Source organism: Gasterosteus aculeatus, chromosome 8, assembly GCF_964276395.1.
Source record: "Gasterosteus aculeatus chromosome 8, fGasAcu3.hap1.1, whole genome shotgun sequence".
Taxonomy (NCBI): Eukaryota; Metazoa; Chordata; class Actinopteri; order Perciformes; family Gasterosteidae; genus Gasterosteus; species Gasterosteus aculeatus.
The window spans coordinates 18,659,023-18,679,890 of NC_135695.1; the positions used below are offsets into that span (position 1 = coordinate 18,659,023).

The 20,868-nt window shown below is 48.4% G+C and overlaps 1 protein-coding gene across 3 annotated transcripts in view; it reads right to left on the reverse strand.

The window, feature by feature from the left end:
* sema6bb (sema domain, transmembrane domain (TM), and cytoplasmic domain, (semaphorin) 6Bb) overlaps positions 1 to 20,868 on the reverse strand; it is a 109,473-nt gene that overhangs the window by 34,031 nt on the left and 54,574 nt on the right. For all 3 annotated transcript variants that reach the window (XM_078108555.1, XM_078108553.1, XM_078108552.1), the window contains 9 exons: positions 18,188 to 18,312; positions 16,700 to 16,814; positions 11,508 to 11,568; positions 11,300 to 11,362; positions 4,366 to 4,464; positions 3,013 to 3,103; positions 2,491 to 2,610; positions 1,842 to 1,930; positions 989 to 1,206 (listed from right to left, as the gene is read on the reverse strand). In XM_078108555.1, the coding sequence (XP_077964681.1) occupies positions 989 to 1,206; positions 1,842 to 1,930; positions 2,491 to 2,610; positions 3,013 to 3,103; positions 4,366 to 4,464; positions 11,300 to 11,362; positions 11,508 to 11,568; positions 16,700 to 16,814; positions 18,188 to 18,293 (962 nt within the window). In that variant the 5' untranslated portion in view covers positions 18,294 to 18,312. The remainder of the gene's footprint in view (positions 1 to 988; positions 1,207 to 1,841; positions 1,931 to 2,490; positions 2,611 to 3,012; positions 3,104 to 4,365; positions 4,465 to 11,299; positions 11,363 to 11,507; positions 11,569 to 16,699; positions 16,815 to 18,187; positions 18,313 to 20,868) is intronic.

Genomic DNA, 20,868 nt, shown 5'->3' on the forward strand with positions numbered 1-20,868 from the left:
TGTACTGTACATACGACCTCCTTCTCCCTGTTGTTCCCGTCTTTCCGCCTCGCCGTTTGTGTTGCCGTATGGATGAGCAAATAGCGACAGTCTTCAGTAATCCCCCATTTACCACCAAGCATGCCTCCTCTCCTCCGCTCGCAGCTTTTTCCGATTCAATCTCGTCTTTCAACAAATCACCCTTTTGTCCTCGATGAAAGCGCCGCATGTGTCTTAAATTACTGCGTGCGCCACAGTCTTGACCTTTGTACCTCCGCACGGCTCCTTTCATTTCTCTGGAGCTTTGCTTGGCCTGCAGGAGGCCTTGCTCTCTTCGACTTCATACGTGATGGAACAAACTGGTGGTCCGGTAAATTTCCAAGGCGAGCCGCGTAAGTGCCGCTTCCCACCGGGTGTCTATACGCACAGGAAGTGTGTCTGCCTGCCGTGTATTTCTTGAAAAAACACCCTCGGTTTGATTGAATGTGCTCTTGTCTTTCGAGAGAGGATTTAGATTGAAATCCTTCCGCTGCAGCCCTCGAAGTCGCGCACACACACACACACACACACAAATAGGGCTGACTATTGATCTGGAGTTGTGATTGCCGACCAGGTTCTGCACGTGGAAATATTGTGTAGGAATTTGAAAAAAAAACAGACAAATGTGTCCTCACAATAAAAGGACAGTTCACCGCAAACTTCAAATATTTCCTCTTACCTGTGGGGCTATTTATCTAGATTGTTTAGGTACGAGTGTGCTAGTTTAGGAGACATCCGCAGTAGAGACGTCTGCGTTCTCTCGACTATAATGAGGATACTGAACAGCAATGTCTCTTCGAGAAAATCACTTCTTGGCAGATAATCCACAGATTTCGGGGTGAGCAGTGTCGTGTAGGAAGTATTGTTGAAAGAAATAGCTAAAAGCAACCGAACATGATGTTGAAAAGTTATAAACAACTGGCTAAAGATAATGAATAAATGCTTAAAGCAGTTAGCTGGTGCTTTGTACCTGTTTGCCGGCGTGGAGAACACCCCCAGGATGATGTCCCTGCCGTGCATCCTGATGACGGGGCTGGTGGAGTGGAGCAGGTTGAAGTAGAAGTGGGAATCCCCGGGGACGGAGCAGTTCAGGCGGGCCTTCAGGAACGACGTCCACTGCTTCTCCAGGACGCGCTGAGACCCCCCCAGGTCGCGCTTGCACACCCGCGCCACGCGTGACACCACCACCTGCGAGGTGCAGGTCAGGCACGGAGAGGCAGACGAGGGGGGCGGGAAATGACTAAAATCCCGTTGCAGTAGTGCGACAGGTGCATCTCATAGCTCACACAGAGCAGGCGGGTTTCCTCTTGTGCATATTTAAAAGGTGCTTTCAGTGTCGGGTCGGGGGTAAGCCCGGTTAGACGCATCATTGTTTTATAAAGGTAAATCTATCCAATCAATTATTCATCAAATTGTCAGCGCATGTTAAATGTGCCTCTTTGAACATTCTCATCAATCCGACAGTGATGCTTTTTATTCTTTAACAAGCACCGGGAATTGCTAATTCATCAGGAAAGATCCCAAAGCTGAGCCCAGGTATCCCCCGCTCTGGTAAAAAGGTCTTTTCTCAGGTTAGAAGGGACATTAATTGTTTACTCAGACTGTGATTTGTTGGATTAAATATGCATTAAATATGCAAACAAACAGATCCAAGGATGAAAGGTCAGCGTGACTGTGGGAAAAGAGTTTGTATTGACATTCAAATAATAGCAGCGGGGAGATATTAATGCGCCATCTGCTTCGTACGCTGTTAACCGCACGTCCTCCACGGTCCATTTTAACGATCGATGTGTAAATACCGACAGAGGCGACGACTTCTATACCTTCTCCAGGTAGTTGAACTCCATTGCTATCTCTCTGAAGAAGAAGTAGATGTGAGGCCCCCACTCAACAGCGCTGACGAAATACGGCTCTACAATGTGAGAGGGAGGGAAAGAAGAAGGGGAAGAGGTCTAATGAAATCAAGACGGACCTTGAGAAAGCACACAGCGAGACACTGTCTCCATTTGGAAAGGCATCACTCACTCCCACGCCGCCGAGGTACCGCGAGGGCAGCGGGAAAGAGGCACGGGCCGCGCGTAATTTCATTACGTGGTGAGAGGGGACTTCACACCGAACAATAAGCGCATTATGACTCCCCGATGTTTCTGAGAACTCGGTGTCACGCTACGCATTCCGGCGCCATCGCACCCGGGGGCCCGGCCCGGGCCCGCGACCCGCTCTCGTCTCCCGCCTCCCGCCGCCGTCCCGTTGTCGTGGCCGGCGGATTTCACCTTAATGTGAAATTTATTTTGTTTGGTTCTGGCAGCTTCTTGGGCCACTGACCCCGGACGTGCGCGTTGTCAGGGCGCCGCTGACTCAGCGCTGTGCTGAGGACACGCGTATCGATCCGCTAAGTGATGAGGACACACACTGTAAAACAGGCCAGGGCCGCACGCACACACACACACACACACACGTCACTTTTGGTACCTCTGAACCACTTGGAGTCGTGCTTGACGGTGCGCAGGGCGGGACTGTCCCCGAGGCTGCGGTAGATCACGGCGTCGATGGCCAGGAAGTCCGTCACCGTGGCGGTAAACAGATTTCCCTCTGACAAACACGGGCAGAGACGCTGGTTAATAGAAGAGCCCGCCAAGGACACAGCAGAACTACAAACAGTGGAGCTGGCGCCAACGTTTTTCATGAAAGTCCTCCAGCATCAAACACGCAGACATTTACAGGCCAGTCAACAGCGTAATTGCAGCGGCGTGATTGCAACTTCGCAGCCCTCCCACGTACGAAAAAAACGACATTTTACTTTGAGCTAATATCTGATAATGGTGAGATGGCTGAACGGTAATGGCTCCCCACAGTTTCCGCCACAGATCACGGTTGATTATAATATAGTGTTTAAATATCATGAAGTAAACAAAGCTGACGAATAAAAATGAAAGAATTGCTCCCGTGTGTTTAACCGCTGTTTAGGGAACTGAAGAGCGACGTCCGTCGTACCTGCAAAACGAGCCACGTTTGCATGTTTGGGGTCGTAGGGGCACCTCGCCATGCCGCTGACCGCGTCTCCGACCATCTCCAGAGTGTCTCCCTGTTACAGCGCGCACATGTGGACACACACACACAGATGTGCGCATCAATCAGCAAACAATGCGAACACATCTCCAGCAGCATTATAAAAACAAGCCCCAAAGAGGAAGACAATTAGGGAGTGTTACCGTAAGTGCAGACTAATGATTCACTGGTGCCAATTAGGGACAGCAACAACAACAACAACAAGAGTCACATTCTCATGCATAAATAAAACGCATGCACGCACGCGCACACACACAGACACACATACAAGCATGCATGAATACACTGTGAAGTTGTTCTGCATATCTCTCTCTCTCTCCCTCTCTAGACTTGAAAGGCAACCAAACGCAAACAATTTCAACAGCGCAGTCCAATCCGCGGCTGAAAAGGTGTCATTTCATTAAAAAGCAGCTATAAATAAAACAGTAGCTAGCATCGCTAACTAGTCCCCGGAGAAACAGACAGCCTTTCACGGAGAGACAGGTGTGTTATACACTGTTGTGGAGTGTCATTAGTGGCTGACAGATAATGGGCCAGGTACGTCTTTGAAATGCGAGCGAGCGAAAATAACACTTATCTGAAGAAGCGTTTGGTGGAGGGAGGACTTTTTCATCCTCGCTATCTCTCCCTCTCGTTTATCTTCCTGCCTTCGTTGCTAATTTAATATTCCCGCGGAATGAAGTGAGATCATCCGAATCAACGATTCATATTCATGTGTCGCTTTTCTTTTAAAACTTTTAAAAATGGTTACTGTGATGCAGCGAGAGAGGAAAGTGGCCCGAACGAGGAGTTCAGGTGAGCCGAAGGGACACAAACCTTCAGACTACGATCAATATGCTTTGGACGCGGTGGAGGAAACATTTTAGAGGACTGATGGTTCGAATCACGCCAGCCGGCTCTTACATCTGTAGCTTGAACCCCCCCCCGTGTGTCTCTCCAGCTTTCTAAATCACCGGCGAAAGAAATCCAACCGGGCAGAAGAAGTCACGCCGCTCCTCCTCCTCCTCCTCCTCCTCCTCTAACCTCTCTGGGTTCTTCTTGATTATCCGTCTCACGACTCTCGCCGCTAACAGGCGCGGCGGACCGCGAAGCCACACCGCGGAGAAATAACAATTGCGTCTCAGGGAAACAAGGATGAACAAGTCGTCGACGCCGCCTCGGCAGCTCCGATCAAGCTGTACACTTTCACCCGAACAGGCGAAACCGATTGGGTTTTTAGAACGCGAGGCCTCCGTTTACTGAGGAAGAACAGATGAGGCGTCCAGTCGGATAACTTACAGTGTAGTTGGCACACAGCGGGTTGAAGGCGTTGGTCCCGCACACAAACAGGCCTCCTTGTCTGCTGAGCAGCACCTTCATGAAATTACGGCATTCGTCCTGCGGGAGAAGGGAGGCACAAAGAGAGCGGCTGCTCAAATACGCAGGAGGGGTGAGAGTGATGAATAAAGACAAAATGACGGAGTGAATGGAGGGGGAAAAGGGAAAGTTTATTTTTCAGTGATTATCCCAAAAAACGCTAGGTGATTTGAAGCTTCTCGGTCGCCCGGATTATCAGACCATTGACGCCGTCAATCACACTGAAACAGGCTGAGCGGAGCCTGCAGAGGCTTCGACTGTCCCCCCCCCCTTCACCCAATGCAAACACACACGCCGCTGATTGACGGACGGTAATCTAAACCAGCTCCAGGGTTCTTTTTTCTTTCAAACAAGCGGCAGATTTAAGGCTAATTTCTCTACCGCGAGACGTACGACTACATGAAGCCCGGCTAATGACTAAGCACTCGGCTTCATTCTCCCTCGCCTTTTCTTTGAGATGAAAGTCGTGTAAGCACCACATGACTTAATAGCCGCTTTAGCTCCACGGCGCCAAAAAAGTAATAAATGTCGGTGTGGGGAAACTGAGAAGAAATGACTTTCAAGTTAAGCCGCTGCCTCGACAGGAGTACAGTCAGTGTGTTTATGGTAGAAATGATTAAACACGTGTGACCTGATGAACACTTTACACGCCTGTTAAGATCACATAATACAGAAAATGCAGAAAGTCTAAACTTTTAGTTTAGACTTAAGTGCTCGCTGTCGTACAGTTTTTTTGTATGTCTCTTAGAAAATATTTGTTTGCAAAATGTTTTAATAATATGTCTATTAAATCTATTGATTTGTAGAACTTTACAACTTTATGGGGTAATTTTAAAAGGAGAAAAAGAAAAACAATATGGAATGAAAACAACACAATACGGGTAATCAAAGTTGTTGTTGTGCGTGTGTGTGTGTGTGTGTGGAGAGAGGGGCGATGTACAGTTCTGTTAGATCACTGGTGGACAGCAGCCAGCAACCCCCCCAAACTACAAGTGTCCCAGCCAGGATGGCACCAGAACTGCCACAGACACACACACACACACACACACACACACACACACACATACCAGATGGATTCTACTTCAAGACCACCGCTCACACTGATCTCATCGGAAAGAGGAGTAGTGCTGGAGCAGGAGCGGTGGTGGTGATAGCGGGTATGTGAAATGAAAGTGTGTGTACGGGAGTGTGCGTTTGTGCGTTTGGGAGAGATCAGAGGGGAAGCAGCGATATGAGAGACGGGTGAGTGTTATTCCAGATGCTCCAACCACAACAATCCTGCTCCTCCATCTCCCGACTTTGCTCTCTGCTGGGATCTCAATTTTCAAATGCAAAAGGATTCTGTGAGTGTAAAGAGTGTGTGTGTGTGTGTGAGTGTGTGTGTGTGTTGGGGTGTAGGGTGTGTGTCAAGTGTGAGGTGTAAATTTCTAATGGCGCAGTGCTGTGTGACAAATTGTGGTGAGGCGCTGACAGCATAGGTGTGTGTGTGTGTGTGTGTCACGCCTGCACATACTCCGTGTGTTCATGTGTGCCGGCTGCATTCATGTGTGTGTGTGCGTGTGTGTGTGTGTGTATTATTTGCATGCTGTTGCGTTCTGTCAGCTTGGTCGGAGCTGTAATCACAAAGCCAGATGAAGCACTCTTAATAACAACCCGGTCCAACTGCCAGCCTGCGGGAGCGGGCGGTGAAAAGCGCTTCCCAGAGCCAAACCACTGCACCAACGTGCGCATTTGGCCCTGATTGTACATAGAAAATAAAACATTTCATGACCGGATATTTCAAATATTGAATTGCGATTGCCAGGGGCGTATTACAGACATCCCCCGCTGCATACGGACTTTTCATTAACCCGTATTCATCTTTTCCAGGAAGCAATTTGCCTCTTCCAGGTAAGGGGCTTTTTTTTTTAAGAATTCAAAGTCAGATTTAGTCAACAGGACCGGGGATTTACAACGGTTTCCACGTTAAAAAACAAAACCAATTACAAAGGATCAAGTTCTGAATCACATAATTAAACAATTAATTTTAAATCCAAATGTTGTAAGTCCTGGCTGCTCCTTCTTCTTCCCTCTGCCTCCTTCCCTCGCTCCGCTCCCTCGCTCCCTGGGCGGAATCCAGACAAAACGCCACCTGTGCCGCCTGGCAAGCCTCCCCATCACCCAGATGACTGCAGCCCTCCTCCTCCTCCTCCTCCTCCTCCTCCTCCACCCCCACCACCTCCTCCACCTCCTCTCACTGTGCCAGTGGCAGAGCTGCTCTTAGAAATTAATCTGCAGCACAGATGAATTACACAGGAGTGGACGTGGTTGTGAATGGGGGGAAGATTGGAAGAGGAGAGGAGAGAGAGAGAGAGAGAGAGGGGGAGATCGTGAGCAACATCGCTTAAAAAAAAGTAGACGCTGCGCATGCAGACGGTTTTTAAATCTCGCTGCCGCGGTCGGCTCTCCTCTGCAGATGTCGGGCCTGAGTGCGTGCACGGCAAAGGCCGAGACATTTTCCATGGACACAGAACGATGAACGCAAGCGAGCACGGGGGGAGGGGGGGGGGGGGGGGTCGGCAGAGAGTTCCTCCATCGTTGCTACAACACGTCTGCTCAAAACAACCCGCAGCAGTCAGACGCCATTAAAAAACGGGGGAAGCTCCGACATTCTGCATCTGCTTTTCATCTGTTATCTGGAACTTAACCTCCCGATGAACAAGGCTTTCCACTCGGCCTCGGCCCGGGTTCCATGTCAGCGCTGATGTTGCGGCTTTATCCGAAAAACCTTAAACTCACGCGAGTTTACCGCCGGCTACAATCAGCAATCACCCCCCCTCCCCTCCCTTCGTTTCGTCTAACCAAAACACAAAACAGGTGCACACGTCGTAAAATCCTCCTGTTTCCAGAGAAACCCACAGCATCGTTCGTGCTCTCGTAAAACGACTTAAACAATCACAATGACCTGTTTCAGCAACGATGGTGCAAAAGGAGCCATCTAAGGCTCGTATTTAGCAAGCTGCTCTTCTAAATCGCAAAAGTTTCCATTACATGCCTGGCTGATCCCCTGATGTTAGCGACCAGGGAGAAGAGAGCATTGCTCTGCCAAAGAGCCGCCATCAAGCCAGAACACACACACACACACAGGGAGTTTGGCGAGCGCTCGTCTTCACTCATTAACAACTGGCTCGTCATTCCCAGAAAAAAAATCCCTGACGCACAATTGCGGGGGAAAACAGAGTGACGCAGCAGGAAGCGAGGGGGTGGTGTGCGTTGTAGGCGGCGGGTGAATTAGCGGCGGCACCAAATTAGCTGCAATGTACGTTTCATCGCGCCGCGGCGTTACTCGGCGCGTTAAAAGTTAATCCGCATCGCCTCGGTTTGACGGTAATTCTGAGCGAAACCCACCACGGGCCACGAAAAAAAACATCGCACGCCAGAGGGAGGGAGCAGGGGAGCCGGTGTGAGATAATGGAGATATGAGGAGAAAATAAAAGAGAAGGGCAGGAGGGGGGAGGAAGGAGGGAAAGAAAGGAGGAAACAGGAGACCCGGAGTTTTTTCCAGGCCGGTTCAGCCATGAGGCAGCCTCGGCTCCCCGGTGGAAAAACACACACATGCACACACGCACACGTACATGTCACTCAACACTTAACCCGGATGACCCCGGGAAAGGCTCTCGGCTGGACGACACGCCGGGAAAAAGGCGGCTAATTGTCACCATGTGATTAATACGTGTCGCGTTGAATGGTTGCCATGGAGGAAAGAGGTTCTCCGCACGCGTTCTCTGATGAAGCGAGTTTATTTAACTTTTTACCCGGGCTGCGGGTGTCTCCCGAGTACCGATCCAATACCAGCGTTCCATTAAGTGCGAGGAAGTGACTGCGGTCAGAACCTTACACCTCAATGTCCCAGGTGTGGGGCGACTTTTATTCAAAGAATGAATGATATTAACAGTAAGACTTAAATAAGCACAAATAATTAACAGTAGACATAGCGCCAAGCAGCACCTAAAAGCCACAGAAAGACGATGGGTGCAGGACATATGGCGCACAAAAAAACAACATATGTGTGGTGTTTCGATACGATTCATTGGGGAAACTCGATCTTCTGACCGTCAAACCCAGAGGAGGCGTTTGGGTTGGACAAATGAAACCCCCCCGAGCTCCTCGGAGAGCAACATCAACGCAATATTGATGAAACAATCTGGCTAAGTGCTGCTCATGACGACGGCCGGCCGCTCTTTAAAAGCGCTCTATACGGAATTGCCTTTGTTTGCCCGCACATGCCACGCCGGCGCGGCCCGACGCGCTGGCACAGTGCCGCCCCCGGCGGGGGGGAACGTCTCACCCTCTACCTCTTGCTTTCAAAGGGAGAGAATGGGAAGGAGTGAAAATGGGGGGGGGCATTGATTGAGAACAACATGAAAAGGGCAAGCACAGGAGGAGATAAAGAGACAGCAGAAAGGACAAAAGGGAAATATGGTGAGAATATGCAGAGGGAGCGACAGCGTGATGCCCGGCTGCTGCATTCATCAACATTCGTTTGGTCAACACGGGAGAAGAGAGGAGGTGAAAAAAAAAAAGAATTAGGGTATTGAATTTTCAGCCTAATTAGGGAGAATACTATGTCCTTTGTGATCAACCATGCAGAAGCATTTAATTAGAAAACCAATTACGAGGTGGTGAATGCATCACATCTGACACAGCCGTCCCCCAAGCAGAACGGGAACATTTTCAGGAGGAGTGGAGGAGGAGAAGAGGGGAAAGGGAGGCGACCCAGGGCGCCGGGAAGATGACTGCTGACAGATTTCATTTGATTTTTTAATTGTGTTCATGTAGGAGAGAGAGAAAGAGAGGGGAAGAGAGAGAGAGAGAGAGAGAGAGAGAGAGAGAGAGGATTTAATAAAAACTGCACTTGAAATGGTGAATATGTATGAACGTACATGAAGGTCGGTGACTACACGTCCACGTTGTGCGTATGCGTGCGTTTGAGTCTGAGGAATATCGATCTCTGGTTAAACATTCAGTTTCACCTTTGACGTGATGTGCAAAACAGCAACAGGTGACCTAATTGAATGCGTTTAGTGCAATAAAAAGAGAAGCTGGACTGCTATTGAGAGCATGATATCAAATTCACATCATTTGGTTGTAACAGTAAAAAAGAAACCTTTAATTGGGTCTGTTCTCAAGGCTTATGATCTTGTACGCTTTCAAGAAAACGCTTTTGAACGTATTTTGAATTGAGCACGATGCTTCTTGCTGAGAGCCACTGAATGTAAACTTTGTTTGGACCAAAACAGAATCTCTTTTAAATTTAGAATTTTTATTTTGGAGGTTGTAGCTGCTGCACAGCAGCACGTCGAATTGCGAAATGTCCATGTAGCGTTTGGAGTGTTATTTGGTAATGAAACTTTTTCAGTCACATATTAATCATACAGGCCTTCCGTTATTCATGGCGTGCAGTGTGTGTGTGTGTGTGTGTTCCCTCATGCCTGTGGGCTGACGGAGCTGACTGAGAGGACCTGGCTGTGTTCTTATCTCCCTCACATTGCCGTGTGATTCACCGGGCAGCCCACTCATTAGGGAGCAAGAAGACCTTTCATATCTCAGTCGGCCCCACAGCTCTCCTCTGGGCCGGCCAGCGCCCCCCCCTCCCTCTCTCCCTCTCCACCTCCTCCCCCTTCTCCTCCTCCCCTTCTCTCGGCTGAGCTTTTTGTCTCCGTCCCTCTATTCTCCATTGTGGTTCTGTCTGGCACTGTCTCGCACAGATTTAATGTCAGGTGTTCTCACTGTTAAAAAGCCTTTTCTTTTCTCCTCTCTCTCTCGCGCTCTCTCGGGGCGAACGGAGCCCATGTTCCCCCCCGGCCGGCCGTCACCACCGCGCTCTGAATACGGGCTGTTTCAGGGGGATGTGAGTGTGCGTGTGTTGGAGGTGTAAAAGGTATTTAGGCGCGTGGGATGCTGGTGGCTGCCGGGACGTTTCCCCCCCCCTCCCCCCCCCCCCCATCACTTCTTCCCTCCCACCTGGATTTACTGAGAGCGCAAGCCGCATTCCCCAGGTGATGTACAGGCAGGAGGGGCTGCGTTGTTTACGATTGATGTGTGTGTGTGTTGGATGAGCAGGGGACAATGAGGAGATAGGCAGTCATCCTCATGTGGAGGCTGAGCCGGCGGGCGCGACAGACAGATGACTGGCACAATGAAACCAGAGCTGCGGGCGGGAAAAGGGAAGACACCGCCATAACGTGCACAAGAAAGAGAGCCGACGCGCCGACGTCTCGCTCACCAAATGTCACCCGAGACATTTGATGTGGAATTCTTTTGAACATTGTCTTTGCTGCTGATAATTTGGGGGGTTTAATCAAAAACATCAGAAGGAGACGAGCGATTTAAGCTTTTTTTCGAGACTCCCAAATCAGAAAACTCCCGCTTCAAAAGAAAATGAGGAAATCAAATGAAATGCTTCACTTCAAATCAATAAGAATTTTAGAATTATAGAATAGTAATATTAAATAGTAAAAATAAAGGAATTTGAACCCTCATTCTACCAAAATATCAACACATAACAAACCAAGGAATAGAGACTAATAATATCTAAAAGTTAAAACTTAGAAACAATTTCTAATTTACTAACTATTAACTGCATGCAATGGTTTTGGTGTCCGTCCAGGACCCCAATATATTGTTCACTGATTCTTTTATACCGATATTAACCTATTTTGGCTTGATTTTAAATGTCCTTGTATAAGATGTTTCTTTTACTCTTTATATTTTGATATGTTATGTATAACTGACGAATGGCCTTGTTGCTGAGTTTAATAATTTAGCTTTGCCTCGTTTTAACAAGAAAGAGAAGATAAAGCGAACTCCGTCTCACCTCGTGTTTGCCCTTCATCCTGCAGATCCTGATGTCATTCTTATTCGACTCCCACGTCCTTTTCTATACATAAAAACACACACACACACATGCACTGCTCGTTAGCTACATTTGCATTTCTACCTCGTGCAAAATATCATTTCACGGCGAGTCATGCGTCCTCCTTGAGGTTGTGAATGCTGTGGGTGTCTGTCCAGAAGGTGCTCACCTTGCTGTAGAACATCTCGTCTCCTGCCACGATGTCCAGCTCCACGCGGAAAAGGTCATCCCTGCCGGGGGGAAGAGGAGGATAGAGAGAAGAGTGGCGGTCAGCCAGCACAGCTCTGGCCGAAGCTCAAGGTAAAGGAAAGACGCTGCACCAAGCGAACCACGGGCGCCAGTTCCAAGGCACGAGGTCCGCCCAGATATCAGCGCTCGCTCAGGACGGTGCACACTTTCTTTTGGATGAAATCCAGGCAACACGCTTAATAAAAAAATCGTATGAATATTTCTGCGATATATTAAATCAGTGCGGTTTTACAACTAAATAATTCCGCGCATACAGCTATAATACATAAATCTTAGAGACTTTTATTCGTTTATACTTGATCAGAGCCTCAGAGATTAGGAAACAGCTCTACAAAGTCTTATCTGCCATATCTGAATATATCTGAGAAACGGGTACCTGACTGCATAATAATCGCTTGTATTTCTCTTTTTGCTTCTTCTCATTAAACTCTACTTGCTGCATTAAGTTTGCTCCGAGGCGCCAAAATTCATCTTATCAGTCATATTTAAGCCTGAAATTGAATTATTGGATGATTTAATGAAGTTGTTATACTGATGCTTGCACGCCCCCACATGCTGCCTATACACGTGGTTCTGAAGCTAACAACATACATGTATTCATGAAGCTCTCTGTGCTCCTAATCTGCTGGTAATTCTGCACTAACCTTGGACGCTCCTGTCAAAAAAAGCAGCTAAGTGAGAGTCGAGCGAGGCAGCTGGTAACATCTAAAGAGCGCATATTGATCGAGGCCTTGCTATATCTGCTGGGACGGAGCACGGGCTTCATTTCAGCAAAGGGCCGGCCTCTGAACTAATCTGTAAATCTGCCATAGGCGTGTTATTGCGGCAGCATCGATCGCGTCTCGGATCCGGCTTTGCCTCCCAGTGCTGCATATTTTATCGCTTTCTCCACTTCTTTTTTTTTTTTTTTACTTTGACCGAGGCCGGGGTTATCACGTGTGCATCCACGCACAAGTACCTGCCCGTGTGATCATTCGCCCCGCCCTAAGTGCGCGCACCAACGCGCGTTTGCTATCTACCTTTTTTCACACAGCGGTGAGACCACAGGTAGGGCCCAGTGCCCCCGAGGTCGCCCCAGACCCTGAATAATTCATCCTCGCTTCCTGCTGGACGCTTTGCGGGCTACGCGGCGAAGAAGAAGTGCAAAATCACTAAAACACTCGCCGGGCGCGTCCCTGCTTAACGGGTCAGAGTTCAAGCGTCCTCCAAACAGCGGAGTGGGCCTAACCTCATCCAGGCTGTTTCAGCGTTGTCTCAGCATTAACGTAATGGATACAGCAACAGGCCTCCCGGTCAGGGTGGATGGCAGCCAGCGCCGTTGCCTCCGATAGGGCAGAGGAGGGGGAATTATTTATGCTGCTGCTTCTCCTGCTACTCTCCTTCTCCCTCTGCAGCTCCCCTCCTGCGTATGAGGCTGTTTGAAGGATGCAAAGCCCGTTTGTTTTGGGTTTGTTTATGTGTGTGTTAGTGAATTTAATTACGTACGGCATGTGGTAGAGGGTCCAACATGTGAGCTGTGTAAAATGTCGTTATTCTTTATGTTGCTGGATGTGCGTGCAGCCATGAATAGGTCATAACTCCCAAAGGCGCCTCGACTCGCAAAGTTCGCCCCTTAAACCTACAAATCAAAAGTCTCCCATTTCTTTCTCTTGACTGGCCGAGTGTGTTCGTACGTGTGCGCAGGATGTGCGCGTGCCTGAGCTGTTATTTCACGAACGCCCCTGACCTTTTTCGACCGGGATAATACAAAGTCAACACCAGAAAGAGACAATATTTCCTAAATTTCTGACTTGACCAGCTGATGAACTTTCTCCTTTTGACCGCCCAAACAACAGCCGACTCGAGGCCAAGGCATAGCAAGCCTCTATTTCTTCTTCTTCCTGGTTTAGTGTGAGCAGGGTGAGCCTTTCCAAGTCTGCAAACACTGTGCAGGAAAAGCTGCTCCACTGGATGAAAATGAAATGGAAAGGTTTAGAGCTGACCGCCTGGTTTCGACTGAGGGAGAGGAGAATGTGGCGGGCCGGTGAGGGAGTTTGCATGATATTTGGGTGGCTGCATGCTTTATATGTGCAGGAGTGTAGAGGAGTGTCCGTGTCCTAGTTTAATACCACGTCCTTATTAGTAAATATGGTATTGCTCTCAAAACTAAAATAGTGAATAGAAAAACCAACCACTAAGATCCAAAAAGGAGCAAAAGGTTTAACTTCGTAAAAATACAACTATGTAGAAAGTCCTACAAAACAAAATTGTGAAAATTTGTGAAAAATTAAAAATATTATGCTATTTTGGTTTAATGTTATGACATGTAAACTGATAAATTGACTAAATATTCCAGACTTATTCTGAAAATGGTTGCCCTCCTCTTGTGACTCCTCATGCAGCTCTGTTCCTCACGCTGAATATCAAAATACCCACATGCATAGAAGAAAATGTAATAGGTTAAAGCGCGCAAACGTGTTAGTATGTTCTGAAGATCAGCCCCGAGTACATTGGAGCGTGTAAGCAGCGTGGTTTGTGTCCAGGTGGGTGACCCTCCACGCCTACCAGTCCTCGTCTGCATGCTAAACTTGCATCCCCAGCTGGCCGGTCTGCGCCGCAACTGAGCGCCTCCCCGTCCGTCTGCCACGAGGCGTTTAACCCGACTGTGACCGCCGCGTGAACCTTGGCGACCTCTGAGGTCGGCGTCCGCGCGCTAATAAACCACCGCCCTGGCGGTGTGTCTGCACACTTCCCCGCCTAATGCAAACACACACGCGTACGCGCGTCGAGCCAGATGGCAAAACCCTCTTACGCTTCATCGCCAATGGAACAGTTAATCAAGAGTTGGCTTCGTTCCTTCGGTCATCTTGTCAGTAGATAAACACTCTGCAATTGGTTTGTATTGGTGGGGATTAGCCCTTTGGATGCGTCTGAAGACCACGGGATCCACAGCTGCTCATCTGGGCAGCGATGAAATGGGGCTTAACACAGCAAGGCGCTTTATTCCACCCGCCACCAGCCAAACACACAGTTTACTTTCATTTAGCGAGGATGGGAAGAGGACAGGGAGAGGTAGCTGCTCTCAGCAGGTGCTTGGGGGCAGAGATTTAGCAGCACTTGCAGTCTGAGGAGCAGCTATGCTAATAGTGACAGGATTTGGGGATGAGCGAGGCGTCTTATCAGGCCGGGGCACTCTGCAGGAGCTTTTGGCCGTCGTACCTGGCGACACGCAGGTACTTATTTATATATAACACATTTTTAAAACTCATGTCTTGGCTCTGTCTCTGGCTCACAGCAGCATTTCGACAGATATCGGTGTCTTTTTCTGTCAGAAAGCTGCAAAAACGCTGCATACAAGAAATGTATAAATAAACTGTCTGTCTGTGAAACCCCCCCGCCCCTGCAGCTGTAAATGTAAAATGAACGTCTCTCAGACCCCTTAATGGCTCTAGTAGTATATACCTGCAGACTGTGCAAAGTTTCACTGTCAGGCCGTGTGCACGTGTGTGCTTATAGACCCTCTCAGTGCAGACAACATGGCTGGAGCCTTGTTGCACAGTTTGATATATTTACTACCAGCTTTGGGTGGTGAGGTTAGACGAGCTGGAGGCCGGGAACTGGGTCATTTCCTGGCCCACGGTGGCGTCTCTTGTCTAAACCTTTTCAGTCTTCTTCAGACTACCACTCCATCAGATAACCAGCACCTCATGTGGAACATTTGTGTTTCAAACTAAATACTTTTTTTGACAACAGCAGTAAATCTTGTGGGGGGGGGGGTTCTGTTGGTTTAGTCTGTTTCAGGTTGGCTCCTGGGGGGAGCAGACGTAGCTTTACATCGTAAACCCGGTGCAGCCACGCAGGCCGTCCTTGTCTGTCCTCCAGACCACCGCGGCTTCTTTCTGTCCAGTATCAGCACATTCACCAGACTGACAGGCATCGTGTGGAGACCAGACCACAAAAATGTTAGCTAGTTACCAAAAATAACAGTATCTTTGTTCATGAATGTAATTACTTGTGGATTTTGGCGATGCCTGCAGAAAATAGGTTGTGTTTACGAACCCACGAGTCCCTTTAGAAAACATTTGATTATTTTACTGCAGCAGAGTCTGACAGTCCGCCAATTCCTGTCCCACATCTGGTTGTGCATTGCCTGCATTTCCTCCAACGGGGTCCGGCAACACGGCCGCGGCCTCCATCAGCAGCTCTGTTCCCGACCGGAGGAGCAGCTGGTCTCCGCATTCTGGTGAACCTGCATCATTTTGTCGGACTTTGCCAGGATCTGACCCGGTGGTATCGACGAGAGTCATTGAGTATAACTATATAGAAGAGCCGATCTTATTACCGACGGCATCTGTGTGCATAAGGACGAGAGGGTCATCCACTCGTTCCCAATCCCAAGCTCCTCCACTCTGCATGAGGATGTAGAAGTGTCCTTGGGAAAGATGCTTAACCCCAAAATTCCACAGAAAGCCGTGCCATCAGTGTGAAAATGTGTATATTTAAAACATTGCATTAATCTTGACGGGCAGGTGGCATCCTCTGCCATCACAATATGAATGTGTGTGTGAATATGAACGGTTTTGTGAAGCTCTTTGAGGGGTTGGGAGACCACATTACCAATACACTATACAAGTACAAGTCCACCCACCTTGTATACGGGTCACATAGAGGCCATCAGAATGACATTGAGAATGTTTCATAAGCGGTTAAAAGTTCCCAATAGTAACTTCAAACAGTCCAAAGCCGAAGCAGAACTAAGCCACAGCTGGATGCTGATTTATACATGTTGATCTGCTTACAGTTAGAATGCTGAAAGACTGACGCAAACGTTTGAAACGGTGCTATTATTGCATCCAACAAGGAGCAAATATCTCTAGCTGGAGTACTGATGGTCTGTTTTATCAGTACATTTAGATGTGATGCTCTGAACACTGTAACCCCTGAAATAATGTGCAATAAATGCAGTGCGTTGAAGCTAAAAAAAGGTCTCTTTTACTATTATTATTATATATGGAGGCAATCACCGTAATACAATGGTTGAAAGGGATGATTTCTCAAAGTGTATCCTCACTGTAGATAGAACGATAAATGGAGTTCATTCATTCAGCTTGTGTGTGTGCGAGCGTGCTGTACCTGGCTCCGATGTACAGTGTCCGGTTGACTTGGAGGATCCTCTGGATGTGAAGAGGCTCTTGCCTCAGCCAGGTCCGATGGGGTCGGCCCAGGAACACCGGGTGTCTTCTCACCACTGTCGGTGAATAAGAGACAGAGACGGATTACGGCTGATCAACAATCTGTCATTCATCTTCCCCGTCCCGCTAATGCGATTTTACACGTTGGTTTGTTTTGACAGTTCTGCAGCATTAACGGACATCCAAGGTGACGCGAGTTGGAGAACTGCATTTGCAGTAGCACCACATCTTCTGCATTAAGCATACAAAGACAGGGAGCAAAGCTCAGGCTCAGATCGGAAAATCCTCTATATTCATGAGTTTTCTTTTGTTGACAGGTTAGGACTCATTTTTGATAAATTGTTCATTTGCTTCTGCTTTTTGTTGACACGTTAGGTGAGACATGTTCTGCCGAGTGGTTCAGATGACTCAAGAGGAGGGACACGCGGGTGACATTTTCAAAATCATCAAAAAAGGTAAAACTAAAGATTCAAAGTGTCTCCAAGGACGAGGAAGGGAGACCTTAAGAGAGTGATTTCAAAGATAAAAGCGGAAAAAACATTGGCTTGACGTTGTCTCGCGGATGTGAAAAAATACAGAAATAAGACGGTGAGACGAGCGGAAATCACACTTACATACAAATCATATGGATGGCGATCCATATCTGTCCTTCACCTTGACTGAGGTGAATGGCTGTACCACTATCCTCTCATCTTCTCTCTGCTCTTTCATCATTACCTCTTTAAATCCCACCCTCTTCGTGTTTTCTCCACTTATTCACCTCTAGGTCTTGAGTGCTTCTGCTGTATTTCTATCAAGCTTCTGCATTACAGCTTCTGCTGTAATGTCCACATCAATCCGTCCTGGGACCCACAGCGATTTGTTCTTTTCTCTCTCATTGTCCTTCACATTGTTCTATTTCAGTCCCTTTTCACACCTTCCTCTATTTGTCCTGTGTATTCTGCTTACGTTTGGACCCACGGTAAACATCAGCCACTGTGGTGCAGCGCTCAGCAGCCCGACAACCGCCAATCCCCGTTTGGTATCGATACGTCGGGAAAGCTTCTGGACTCGGCTGGGAAAGCGCCAATCGATGATATTGAACTGCAATCAATCAAGGTCGGGTCTGGGATGGAGACTCCGAGTCTGAGTGCGTTCCCAGCCGCGTCTCTCGAGGGTTTGAATGTGCGCGTGGGAGAGTCACGAACGCCAGAGCCCCCCTTTCCTCATTCCGGAGTGCGACCCCACACCTCCTGCTCTCGACGCCATTCGTGTGAGGGCTTGTCTGACCTCCAAGTCGTGACCTTAAGCCTCGTCCATGCCCTCCCACTAATTCAACACCCTGATCCCACACCTCACACATCACGACTTGGGAGGGAGGCGCGGGGGGGGGGGGCGCGGGGGGCGGGAGAAGGCGGCTGGAGGGCGAGAGAAGTCGGGAGGTCGGTACCTTCGGTGGGGATGAAGTTGAGGGGCCCCGATTCCTCCGGGAACGCAGAGCTCGCCGTTCGGAGCAGCCAACAGAGCAGGAAGAAGGGAGGGGCCGCGGTCGCCATAGCAACACCACAGCGTAGTCTGTGGGAATTAAGAAAAAGACACACAAAAATGGCAATGAGTTGTTGCTCAATGAGACAGAGCAGTGAGACAAATGAACATGCAGAGAGACACGGCCTCTCTCACCCCGATGTCTGACTCCCCCAGCATCTCTGTCTCACCACTCCGATGTGAGGGGAGAGAAATAGCTGCTGGGAGCGGGGGGGGGATTAAACCATCCGAGAGGGGAGAAGTGTCCGGTCAGCGGCGACTGCAGCCCGGATCGCCGCGGCGCAACACGACCACATCAAACATCACACGGCCTATATGACACATCTGAGAGGAATGCTAAGGAGGCGAAGGGGCGACATCTTGGGCGAGACAGAGGACAATGTGTGGCCCTCAGATGAAAGGGTCACCAGTTGAGGGAGAGGGAAGGCAGGATAACGGTCCAGACAAGGAGCATTATGCAGCACATGAAGGAGGCTGAGAGATGGGGGGGGGCGGGAAGTGGTGGTTCACTCAAATGAAATGCTTGCCGGGGCCACAAATCACCGCTCTGACAGCGGAGATGAACTGTTGGTGTTTTTCAGCTTGGAAGTACAGAGGCAGATGCAGGGTCCCAGATGTGATTCGTGTGGTAATTTGAATGAAGAAAGTCAGCCTCCACGTGACATCCAGACACCGTACGGAGCACTTTAAGCTCCTCTATCGACTTCCGCCACAAACCCCCGGCAGGCTCGACTGGCTGCCTGCTTTTACTGCTGTAGCATGTGTGTAGCGGAATCCAATGTGCATCCAACAGGCACTGTTATTGAAGTTGTTATTATCTTGAGCTCTGACTCATCTGTATCATGTTTCACTGCATACAACCCTGGCGAGGTTTTTAAAACCGCATAACTCCATTGTCATCAGGTTGTTATCGTAACACTGGATGCAACGCGGGGTCATTTGTTTTGAAAATCACTCCCCACTGCTGCACACACAAAACATTTTTTCCAGTCATGCACAACTGCAACATCTCGATATTTGAATGCTGCAGGTTGGATTTCTTTACACAAAACACCTCAGCAATTTATTGTGGCTACAGATGCACAATGTGTAAAAGGATGCAAACGCAGAGACTACAAAGTACAGAATCCACAATGCACCGTCCTTCTGTGTCAGGCTTGGTCTCTCTTAAGACTCTTTTCATGTCTTTTCAATTCAGCACAAGTCCACTGAACCCTATTGTGTTCACGGGCAAAGATTACAAGTGTTTTGCATTTTGTTACGACAATAAAATAGTTATGATCAAACCTTGTGCACAAGGTCATTGTCATGATGAATTAGAAAAACTCCTTCAATAAAAGCTCCAACAATTTGGAAGCTAGTAAAATACCACCGTGTGATATATTATAGGATGATGTGGAATGCTAAAACACAGGCTAGCATAGCATTACCACGAGTAGAGCAGAGGATAACCCAACGAACACAATGTGTTTTTAAATGTGTTTCTCTAAACGTGACTCGGCCCCTTGGGATTGTACACGAGGGGCCTGGCTCAAACAATGGCAAACAGCAACTGACCAAGACGGTGATATCACAGTAAAATATGGTGATAACAACAATAAGTGATGGCTCTATCTTAATCTTAAATTACAGGGAAATTGGATCTGGGTCGGACTGCTGCGGGCTGGAGTCCAAGCAAAGAAAACGCATCATTTTTAACTTATTATTCTATTAGTTCCTCACAGTAACTCTCAGTAAAGTACAGAATAAAGCTACAGAAGCCCCCGGCCGGTTTCCCCCCCCCACCCCTCTCCCAGCCTCCCAAAGGGTACAAACAGCCATTGTGCAGCGCATCTCAGTAATGGAGTCCCAGTCATAACCTTATCAGGACACATAATCTTTAAGGGACATTTCTCACATTCCCTCCTCTGACATCACAATTAAAGTGGGAGGCATGCTAATTACTCAACACCCACAAGAGAAATGACAGGAGGTAAAGGGGGAAAGTCACCCACAGAAGAATGGAGGTCATGGGGTTAAGAGGGAGAGAGAGGGATGAGTGAGAAACAGTGAGAAGGAGAGAGAGAGAGAGAGAGAGAAGAGGAGACTAGTCACTATATCCAATCACAGATTCTATTGTTTCTGCTATTAGTAATGTATGAATAAATGTCAGGCGGTACGCATTCGATTAGTATAATTGGACACCCTGGGCTATACAATTCCATGGGACAGCAGAATAAGTAGATACAAGTATTAAAGTGTGTGTGGGGGGGGTTCAGCGCGAAAGCATCTCTTTAATTGTGACAAATGGCTGCAGCCGAGTTCATTCAGAAGCCTCGCTGCACGGCACGAGCAGCGCAGTAACACACCGTTGTCAATGAACAAGGCATATACACGTTTTCCCATTTGGAGCAGACAGTAAACACAAATGTTGGACCCCAGGGTGCTATGGAATTGAAATGGCAGTTTTTGGGGGGGGGGGAATTGAAATGGCAGTAAAATGTCACTGAAGTCATTCTGACGCCGGCACGCATTTAAGAAACGTCACAAACGACACAGTTAGCAGCAGCAAATGATCGTGTCTGTTCTTTCACCGGGAAGACGAGA